General features: G+C 40.6%; 1 protein-coding gene across 1 annotated transcript in view; it reads right to left on the bottom strand.

Moving 5' to 3' along the window:
- The window catches only part of kmt2bb (lysine (K)-specific methyltransferase 2Bb), a 26,241-nt gene that overhangs the window by 7,567 nt on the left and 9,064 nt on the right, over positions 1 to 9,610 (bottom strand). The window contains exons 11-29 of the mRNA XM_020620110.1: positions 8,336 to 8,446; positions 6,928 to 7,041; positions 6,526 to 6,672; positions 6,349 to 6,441; positions 6,119 to 6,236; positions 5,903 to 6,016; positions 5,451 to 5,635; positions 5,211 to 5,312; positions 4,039 to 4,149; positions 3,480 to 3,556; positions 2,699 to 2,922; positions 2,485 to 2,588; positions 2,211 to 2,348; positions 1,539 to 1,697; positions 1,336 to 1,453; positions 1,158 to 1,236; positions 906 to 1,066; positions 644 to 811; positions 9 to 526 (exon numbers count right to left, since the gene is read on the bottom strand). Of these exons, the coding sequence (XP_020475766.1) occupies positions 9 to 526; positions 644 to 811; positions 906 to 1,066; positions 1,158 to 1,236; positions 1,336 to 1,453; positions 1,539 to 1,697; positions 2,211 to 2,348; positions 2,485 to 2,588; positions 2,699 to 2,922; positions 3,480 to 3,556; positions 4,039 to 4,149; positions 5,211 to 5,312; positions 5,451 to 5,635; positions 5,903 to 6,016; positions 6,119 to 6,236; positions 6,349 to 6,441; positions 6,526 to 6,672; positions 6,928 to 7,041; positions 8,336 to 8,446 (2,841 nt within the window). The remainder of the gene's footprint in view (positions 1 to 8; positions 527 to 643; positions 812 to 905; positions 1,067 to 1,157; positions 1,237 to 1,335; positions 1,454 to 1,538; positions 1,698 to 2,210; positions 2,349 to 2,484; positions 2,589 to 2,698; positions 2,923 to 3,479; positions 3,557 to 4,038; positions 4,150 to 5,210; positions 5,313 to 5,450; positions 5,636 to 5,902; positions 6,017 to 6,118; positions 6,237 to 6,348; positions 6,442 to 6,525; positions 6,673 to 6,927; positions 7,042 to 8,335; positions 8,447 to 9,610) is intronic.

Below are 9,610 nucleotides of genomic sequence, written 5' to 3'. Positions count from 1 at the left end.
TGTTGGTCTGAGTCCTCCTGGGGTGAAGTACCATTTGTTGGAGAGACATCTTCAGGCTCTGGTGAAGCTAAGAAGTTGTGCGGCACCTCGACCGAGTCTGACTGGGTCAGATCAAGTGATAATCGAGTTCTGGGTAACTGTTGTAAGGATGAAGAGAAAGACAGACTTGGAGAGGGAAAGCTTCCCACACTGTCCTGCCAGGGAGACTGAGGAAAGAATGATGAGGTACAATGTGTCATTGTATTCCCAGGGCATCGGACTGAGGAAGCACTTCTACCTCCAACTAGGCGGGACGATGGAGAACTTATCAAGTTGTCTGTAGCACCAAGTGGAAACAGTGGGGAAGTGGGAAGGGAAGATTTCCCAGCACGAAGGGTGATTGGTCCAGTCAGAGGGCCCAGAGGAGGAGGGGGCATGTGACTGCGGGGGCCTGTTGTCTGTGAGTGCGGGCTGTGACGGTGAGCCCTTCGAGTCTCCTCCAGATCACTTATGGTTAATATGTGATGGGGTTTCAGCTGGGTTACGCCTAACAAGAAAACAGAATGTATCAACAGCTTGAGACTTGTGTGCTTTTGATCGAAACGATCTGTTGTTGGTGACTTTAAAAAATTCTTACCTCAATTTTTTTATTTATTTTTTTTACCTGGGGATGGCAGAGGTCGGGACAGTCCTCCAGCTGGTCTCCTGGTTTGAGGATAGCTGGGAATTTTTGGCCTTGCACTGTGACCTGTCTTCAGTGGAGGTCCTGGAGACAAGATTTCCTCCGCTGGGGGCTGGGATTCTGTGAAACCAGTCTTCTGGGCTTCAGATTCTAAAGATTTATATAAATCGTTTATGAAACTATTAGTATCTTTATAGTTTCCTTATACATTTTACTGAATTTCTTTCAGTAATAATACACGCACCAGATAAAGGATAGGGGCTATGAGCAATGGTGTGATTGTCTCCTTGGTCAGGCATCTCCTCAACAGGCTTCTCAGGGATAATAGGCCGGACCTCCCGAACTGTACACGTATATCTGCATCGTCGTGATGGATTAACTGTACTCCAGTACCAACGAGAACACCTTCCGATGGAAAAAACATCATTTCAATTCAATATTTCAAGTAAATGTGTAATTTATAAAATCAAGTTTGAAAAGGTAACATGCAACTTACTGAAAGCCCACAGGAAACAGTTTTCCTCTGCTGGGTGAAAGTTCTGTCAGCACACCTAGTTTATCTATCTGTAAGGAACCTGTGTGGTGGCAATGTGGATACCAATACTAAGTTTAACAAAACCTCATGTTAGCAAATACCAAGAAAATGGGCACCAAATTAAAATAAAGGTGTTTACCAATCATGAGACTGATCAATTCTGGTTCCAGTCCTGTCAAGAACTTTCTGCGGAGGCTGATCCCTTCAAAATCCACATACACCCTGCGGATTACTTCAAATTCTTGACCGGTTATCATCTGTACAACAAAGGAAAAGTAGTGATAATCCAAGTCACAGTCAGTTGCAACATTTTGTAAGAGAAGTTGGAAGAACAAAATTTACCCTGCCACTGATGAGGTGGCGGTGTTTGTAGCAGTAGACCTTCTTGTCATCCTGGAAAACGCAGTGGCGGGAGCGAGCACACATGAAGTGATAGTTGCTTTGACAAGATGTTAGGCAGCAGCCCACTGTGGCACCTGTCTGGTTGCAGCGTTCACATCGCTAAGAGGGGGTTGTAATTGATAAGGGTGAAATGTAAAGTTTGAGTCAGAGTAATGAATGAGCAACAGCAACTAATAAAAATGCAAACTGCATGCCACGATAGTGAATCCTAAAATTTTTACTTCTACTGATTGGATTTGGGTTTCAAAAATCATATGTTGTTTTCACTTGTAAAGGTTATCTTGCTGAAAAAAAAAATGTCATAAACCATTTTTTTGTGAAAAAACTTGTATTCTGCAATAATCCGAAAGCCTATGGGAAAATCCTACTGGTTTTTTGTTGAGGGTGATGCTAACTTCCGGGCTGGTCTACAAAAATACTTCATCCCTATGGGTATGGGGCACTATTTGTTTTTGAGTCGAGTATGCCTGACATGCTGTTAATATGATTCTTTAAAATATCAATATTGGCTTGTTTGCTCTCTATGAAATTTTGCAAGTTACCTATCTTTTATAAATTAATACTCAATATTCAACTAAAAGATTCAATTTATAAAGGAGATCAGCAACCAACCATCAGCCGGCCCCTTGTGACAGCACTGTGTACGTGTAGTAGTGAGCCATTGTCTTCTTCAAACACCTCCGCTGACCAGAGACAGCAGTTGACATGTGCCCACTCATTCTGGCCCAAGTACAGCAACCTGCCTGCTTCCTGTAAAACATCCCCACAAAGATCTTTGTGAATTTGTAACCAAGTAATCATGTACAGTTATTACAAGCATTTCACTCTCCAAGTTGGGTATTTACAATGTACAATGAACGCTGTTTATTATTTCATATTTACTTACATTAGGTTTGAGATCTCCGTATTTCTGGCACAAAGAGCACTGTCGCCCATCATCTTTAGACCATCCAGTGTCTAAATCTGATTTGGAGAGCCCGCCTCTTTTCCCTGTATAAATGATTAAAAGTAAAAACCTAAAGGTCCAAACATTGCAAGATAAAAAAAAAAGAATCTAAAAGCATATGTGTATTATTCTCTCTCCTGAATGATCACATTACCTTTGAATTTGAGCCTGACAACCCTGCCGGTTTTGAGGGGGTTCTGGTTTGTTGCGTCCCCAGATGCTGGAGAAAGTGCCTCTTCTTCCTTAACATCTAAGTTTTGTCCATTGTCCTCCTGCAAGACCCCCAGTGGAGCCCTGGACGAGAGCTCCTTCCTCTCCTGCCACTGGGCATAAACATGTTCCGTTGTAGGAGGCTGGACAGCATGGGGTAGCATGCCCCTATTGAACACAAAAGGATTAAAAGGTTTTAAAAAATTTTTTATAGTGATGCCATGGAACAGAAACAGCTTTCATATATGTATACAAGTAGGTATGCAGAACACTAAACACATAATTGTCCCTACATAGCACCATTAAAACAGCTTGAGTGTTTAAAAAAAAAAAAAAAAAATATGAATTTCATTATTTTGGGCAAGGGTCATGTATGTGAGATCCATTAATCTATTATGTATACTGCTTATCCTGAAGAAGGTCACAGTGGGGCTGGAGCCTATCCCAGTTGACATTGGGAGAGGTGGTACAATCTGGACAGGTCTATCAAAGGGCTGACACTTAAAGACAGACAACCACACACACCCACACTCACTCCTAGGGGAAATTTAGAGGCACCAATCAACCTAAGCTGCATGTCTTTGGACTGTAGGAGGAAGCCGGAGTACCAGGGGAGAACCCACGCAGGCACAGAGAGAACATGCAGACTGCACTATATAAGTGAGAGTAATTCTCAAATTAATTTACACATGTATACAAGCCAGTAAATGGAAATCATTACTCACATGGGCAAATCTTTGGTACAGGGATTCCACACCTTTGGGTCTTGGCTGTTGAACCAATTAAATACTTCCTCGAGGAGCTAAGAGAAAAATCATATTAGCCAATAATAAATGCTAACTCACCCATTATAGTCATTACACAGATTTACTTTGCAGTTTTCACACTCCTATTTGCAAAATAAAAATGTCTACATCCAATTCTCAGTAATGTTGACAACAATCCCCTCACACTGACATTAGATTGTTAATATTAAACACTCTGATTATTAAAAGTTTAAAGCATGAAACTATTAAACTATCAAAAACTGACTATGCAGATTCTCAGTCATCCAGGTCATAGTAAACTGAAAAAGCTTAGAAAAAAATCAACTGGACTAGATTTCTAGGTCGAAGATGTTTCACCTCTCATCCAAGAGGCTTCATCAGTTCATCAGAAGCCTCTTGGATGAGAGGTGAAACATCTTCGACCTAGAAATCTAGTCCAGTTGATTTTTTCTAAGTTTTTTCAGTTATCAAAAACTGAACGATTTTCAAGGAGAAGTCTCTTTTGATCATAGACCACCTTTAAGTAGTAAGATCGTGCCAGGGCAGTGGGCCTCTGCTCCTCTGGAAGATCCTCCTCTTGCTCAAGTCTCTTTCGCACCACCTGAACCACATCTTCATGGAACATTTTCTATATGGGAAAAAAAAAAGAGAGGTTTTTAGGCCTATCTTAGTTGCTGATGTAAGGGTTGATGCCCTGTCAAGCAATACCCAGATGCAGAAACGCTGCTCAAGGAATTTTAACATACATTATACACCCCGGTTCTTCGCTCCTTGCACTGGCTTCCAATTCAGTATAGAGTTAAATTTAAGACGTTGGTGTTTGGTTTTAAGGCTATCCATGGCCTCGCTCCGCCGTACCTGTCTGACCTGCTGTCGATTTATGTGCCGCGTAGAGCTCTTCGCTCCTCAGAACACTTGTCCCTAGCTGTCCTGCGTTCTAGATATAAAAAATGGGGCGACCAGTCGTTTGCGGTATATGGCCCCAGACACTGAAATTCTCTTCCCTTAGAGGTACGGTCTAAGACTGAGCTAGCGGTTTTCAAGTCGGCCCTAAAAACCAATTTTTTTAAACAGGCTTTTGATGTTTAGGCCGTTCTCACCTCCCCCGTTGTTTAATTTGTTGTTGTGTTACCTCCATCTCTGCATGGAACTTCTAGAACCTTGTTTTGTATACCTGTGTTTTATTCTGTTTATGTTTTTTACTGTTCTGGTATGGTCTATTATTTTTTAGTATGGTTTTATTTGGTGATGTTTGTTTTACTGTGCAGCACTCTGGACTCTCGAGTTGTAGAGTGCTATATAAATAAAGTTTATTATTATTATTATGATGAGGCAAATCATCCTACCACAAGGTAGTTGAGGGATTGATGTCCTTTTCTTAGGCTTTGTTTTAGCAAATTGATAAATGACCCAAGCTGGAAGTTTTGTTTTTGAACATTGGTTGTCAGTGACATTAGGTACTCTGACTTCTCTGGTTTCTTGTGTGGATTCGAGAACTTCATGCTGATATGTGCATTGGATCAAAAACTACGAAGGTGAAAATTGGAAGAAAAAAAAATCTTACCTGATTACTAAGTGAGTAGCAATCAACAGTGTGTGGGGTTTTCTAGTGAGCATACTCACATGCACAGTGATCAAAAACTGAATAACTCAAGTGGTCAGACACTGAATATAAGGTTGTGTACTCACCAACGTAGTATAAAGGCCTTTGTCAAACTTCTTGCCTACAGCTCGGAGGTCACAGGCCGGCTGGCCTTCTGTCCCACTGTCAGGATCAACCAACTTTTCGCACTGCAGCGCAACCCAAAACATATTCAATTAACGTGCTGTATTTCATGTCTAAGTTAAGTTTTGCAAGCATTCTAAAATAAATAAACCATGTAACAGCCTCATCTATGACATGGTACATTTGAATGCTCAGACTCTTACCTGTGAGCAGGTAACGAGGTGTTGGGTGAGGGTGGAGGACAGCAAGCAAGCTAGTACCTTCTCCACCCCAGCCCTGAGCTCTATGTAGAGCAGCTCTCTCCAGGCACTGGGCTGGGTCACACTACATGGCCGACATGAATACACTACGCTCTCTGGCAAGCTGGAAAGGATCTCATACAGCTCATCTGAAATTATTTCACAGAAGAGTTTAGGAGTGTGGAGTTGTAGTGCACTGCATCTACAGCCAAAATCTGTCTACATTATGAGTTGTTTTAACGAAAACAGGAGTTCACAATTGGATGACTGTATGCCTAGTTTGCTGTGGGGTTCTGTAAGCACGCTCAGGTAATAATAGTTTTGTTTCCCTTAAATGCATTCAACACTGTTGCTGCAGAATTATGAGCACTGCTGAAAATGATTTTTGAAGCTCAAAAAGATAAACTAAAAATTACCGGTTAGATCCTCACACTTGGCATGCACCCAGTGGTTACAGGTGCCACACTGCATCATCTGACTGTCATAGTCATTGTCCTCATAGCACTTGAAGCAGATTGGACAGTAGTTACCTTATTAGAGAGAGAGAGATGATTAGCCTCAACACAGCATGATAATGTTGGTAGCTAATACAGGAACTGAAGGATCTAATCGGATTACATTCACCCCCTCACCCTGTTCATAGAGTTGTGAACAGTCTGGACAAAGTCCTTTGTCGTGGTTCCAGTCAGTGTCCAAAATCTTTCCCGGTGTGACACCACAACTTTTACACCTGATGCATGTCATACAAACCTGCACAGAAACCATTATATTAGGACCAACAATCAATGTATACCAACCTCAGCATGCTTGTGGTAAACATACATGTCTTTGTGTGCTTTTCCTTTAAGAAAAGTGAACCTACCCAAGCTTTCCTCTTCTTATTTTGTTTTGGATAGTTGGATCCCAAACAGGAAGCATGATAACAGTTCTGGCATCTTTCACATTCCAACAGAGGCTGAGGGGGATGTGAAAAATATGATGTTTCCAGACTGAAATGCTTTAATAATGAGCAGTAAAATGTAGCAAAACAAACCTCTACCTTTGAGTGCTTGTTTTTCCTGCCACACACATGGCAGAATTTGCAGCGACGACAGCACCAGTTTTCCTTGTTCTCCTCAGAGGGGCGCTCTGCTGGTTCAAGGCAAAACCGGTGGAAGGGCTCACAGCATACCTGGCAATAAAGCATCTGCAAAAAGGTATTCACATGAACAAAAAAGGCATTTCATTTTAAAATTGCCTTGAAATTATATAAGCTTCAAATGTGATGAAACTCATTATTTTTAAAAATCTGCATTATATGGTGCTGAAAGTGCAACTGTGTAGTGTATAGCACAAGTATAAGAACCTTATCAGTCAGCAGTTTACAATTTTAAACTGATAGGAAAGGCAACTTAACAGATCAACTATTTTAATTAAAAGAGAGCATGTATTGAGCACTTACCTCATGTTGCCCTTTACTGGCACAAAGGAAGCAGACGTATGGTGGCATGACCGGTGCAGAGGTCAATATACTTAGACCACCCATATTCCAGACGTTGTCCAAAGTACAGTCCTCCTGAAAATGAGACAATGACAATGTAGTAACTGCTGAGAAAAGACTCCTCATAGTTCACATCATAATACAGTACATAATATTGACTAATACCCATGGACTAAACAGATACATATCTAGAATTGTTGAGGTTTGGAACATTTGGCTGACTAGGTGAGTGCTGGGTTTACATGCCAAGTTCTGAGGGAAGCTGTAAGGTCAAATAAAAGGCTTATACATATAAGAATTTTATTCTCCCTCAAGATGCGTAACCAAACAGATCACTTGTAACACATTTCCAATTAAGCCCTTCACTAAGCATGGGGTATATTTGTTTTGGAATTAGGAAAACAATGACCTCTAGTGGACTAAATTAGTAATGAGATGTGACCTAGTAAATTACAGTGGCTTCACTTAAACGTGACATGGTGTTAAAATGCTAACGATATAATTTTCTGAGGACTAAATAACGTTTGATGAAAGTAAAGTATTTTATTTCACAAAGCTGTTTATCTTTTTTTGAGTTACCGTCACCACACAGGAATTCTACAGTTGTTCTATAACTGAAAACAGCCAACAAGATCATCGGTGCCCCTCTGCCTTCTCTCATGGACATTTTTAACACCCACCTCACCCGCAGAGCCATCAGCATTGCTGATGACACCTCCCACCCCTCACACTCCCACTTCAGACTCCTGCTTTCAGGGAGAAGGTATCGGAGTCTTCAGGCCCACTCCACCAGACTTACAAACAGCTTCATCAACCAGGCTGTGAGGATGCTGAATGCTGTCCATTACCCCCTGCCCCTGGACTGTGCCCTACCACAGAACATAAAAAGACTACCTCTGCCATTTGCATAAAGTACATTCACCCTTCTTGTTATATTACATGTACATCTGCTGCTGAATGTTTTTACCATCATATCTGCTGCTGTTGGTCATTTGCACTACTGTCCATGTGCATCTCAGTCTCACAACCATCTGACAATCTTCTTATTATTTGCACTAATGTCACTAATTGTACAGGGTCTGAGTCACAGCCCATTAGGTTGTACCATTTAGTTTTATCCTAATCACTTTGATTTAGTTTTCTTATTCTTTTTTGCACTACCTTTATTCTATTTTAGTTTCCTAAATGGTATGGCATTCAATACTAGGTGAGAGAGAAACGGTATTTTGATTTTCTGTATGTCCTGCACATATGGTGAACTGACAATAAAAAAATCTTTGATCTTGTTTTACCCATTCAATATACACAGCAGTAGAAAATAAGTGTTAATATTACAACATTTGTGATATACTGTGAATAAAGGACCTACCTTGAAGTCAACTCTGATTTTGTGAGTAGGTTTGGAAGACTCAACATCTCTCTGCTCAAATCCATGGGCCAAAGCTGCCAAGACACTGGGAGGAGTCTGCTCTAAAGGACCCTGAGAGACAACCACAAGTTAAAGATGGGCGGTAATGGACACAGTTCAAGTGCTGATTTACACTCACCAGCCAGTTTATTATAATGTACTATTATATTCAATTCAGTGAAACACTTCTGCCTTAAAATCTGTGTTTATGAAGCTCAGAACGTTTCAGTTTTTGGTGAACTTGTCATAAATGCATAAATTCAATTATATGTTTATTATTGAGGTCATAGTTAAGGGTAGTGTTGTAGTGGACTATATTATATCCAGAGCTGTCTATATTTTTGTCCTCCCCAGCTACATATATGAGAGGGTCAGAATATAAGGAATACCTCTGAATATTAAACCCTTAATACACACCTATAAATCAATCTTAAGTCTGACTAATGCTTCAAGTGGAAATTAATGTAGCAGAGCCCAAATTATGTTACTAAGGCCAATGAGAAGGATCTTTGTATTTGCATCTTTTTTCAGTAAACATGTACATCTATGCTAAATGTTGTGTGTGCACATACTACTTGTAAATAGTTTAGTTCAAACTGCATGTTGTGTAAAATCTTCACTTTGTGGAAAACAAGTTGTTGCAACATGCACAAAAACATTACTGTAACTTATAAAGTAACATAGATGACAGATGGCTATATTAACTGCAGTGAGGTGCAACAGTTCTGTAAATATGCCAGTTTATGAGAATGCCATGACTCAGGGTGGTTAGCTGACTGGCTTTCTTGTTGCAGACCTAGAGATCCTTTCGGCCAGGGGGATAAACAAAACAAAAACATTCTGCACACTGACCTGAGTTCTATTTGTGTTGTTGAACAGATATTAGCTCTGGCTATGAGATGCGAGGCTGCGAAAGTTGAGTGAACAGTGTGTGGATTCTACATTATTAAGTCTGTTCCTGCCGGAAGCTAACACTGGCTAATAGCTGTCTGCAGATCAGGTTGATGTCAGTGTGGATGAATCAGTGAACAGACTTTCGGTGTCTGTCCTGTCTGTGCTCAAACTGATCATTAAAGTGGATATATGGACTGAGTCAGGGCACCTGTAACTGAATGCAGCTGTATGGAAGAGCTCTTTTTTAAATAATTATTCAGAATGGCAATCTCGTTATCTGTGTTGTAGTATATAAACAAAAACGGCCAGGTGATAATTTTGAAATGTTTTGCCCAGCCTTGT

This window comes from Monopterus albus, unplaced genomic scaffold (assembly GCF_001952655.1).
Source record: "Monopterus albus unplaced genomic scaffold, M_albus_1.0 scaffold232.1, whole genome shotgun sequence".
Classification (NCBI taxonomy): Eukaryota; Metazoa; Chordata; class Actinopteri; order Synbranchiformes; family Synbranchidae; genus Monopterus; species Monopterus albus.
Note: the sequence above shows the minus strand (reverse complement) of the source record. Positions and strands in the feature narration are given on the sequence as shown.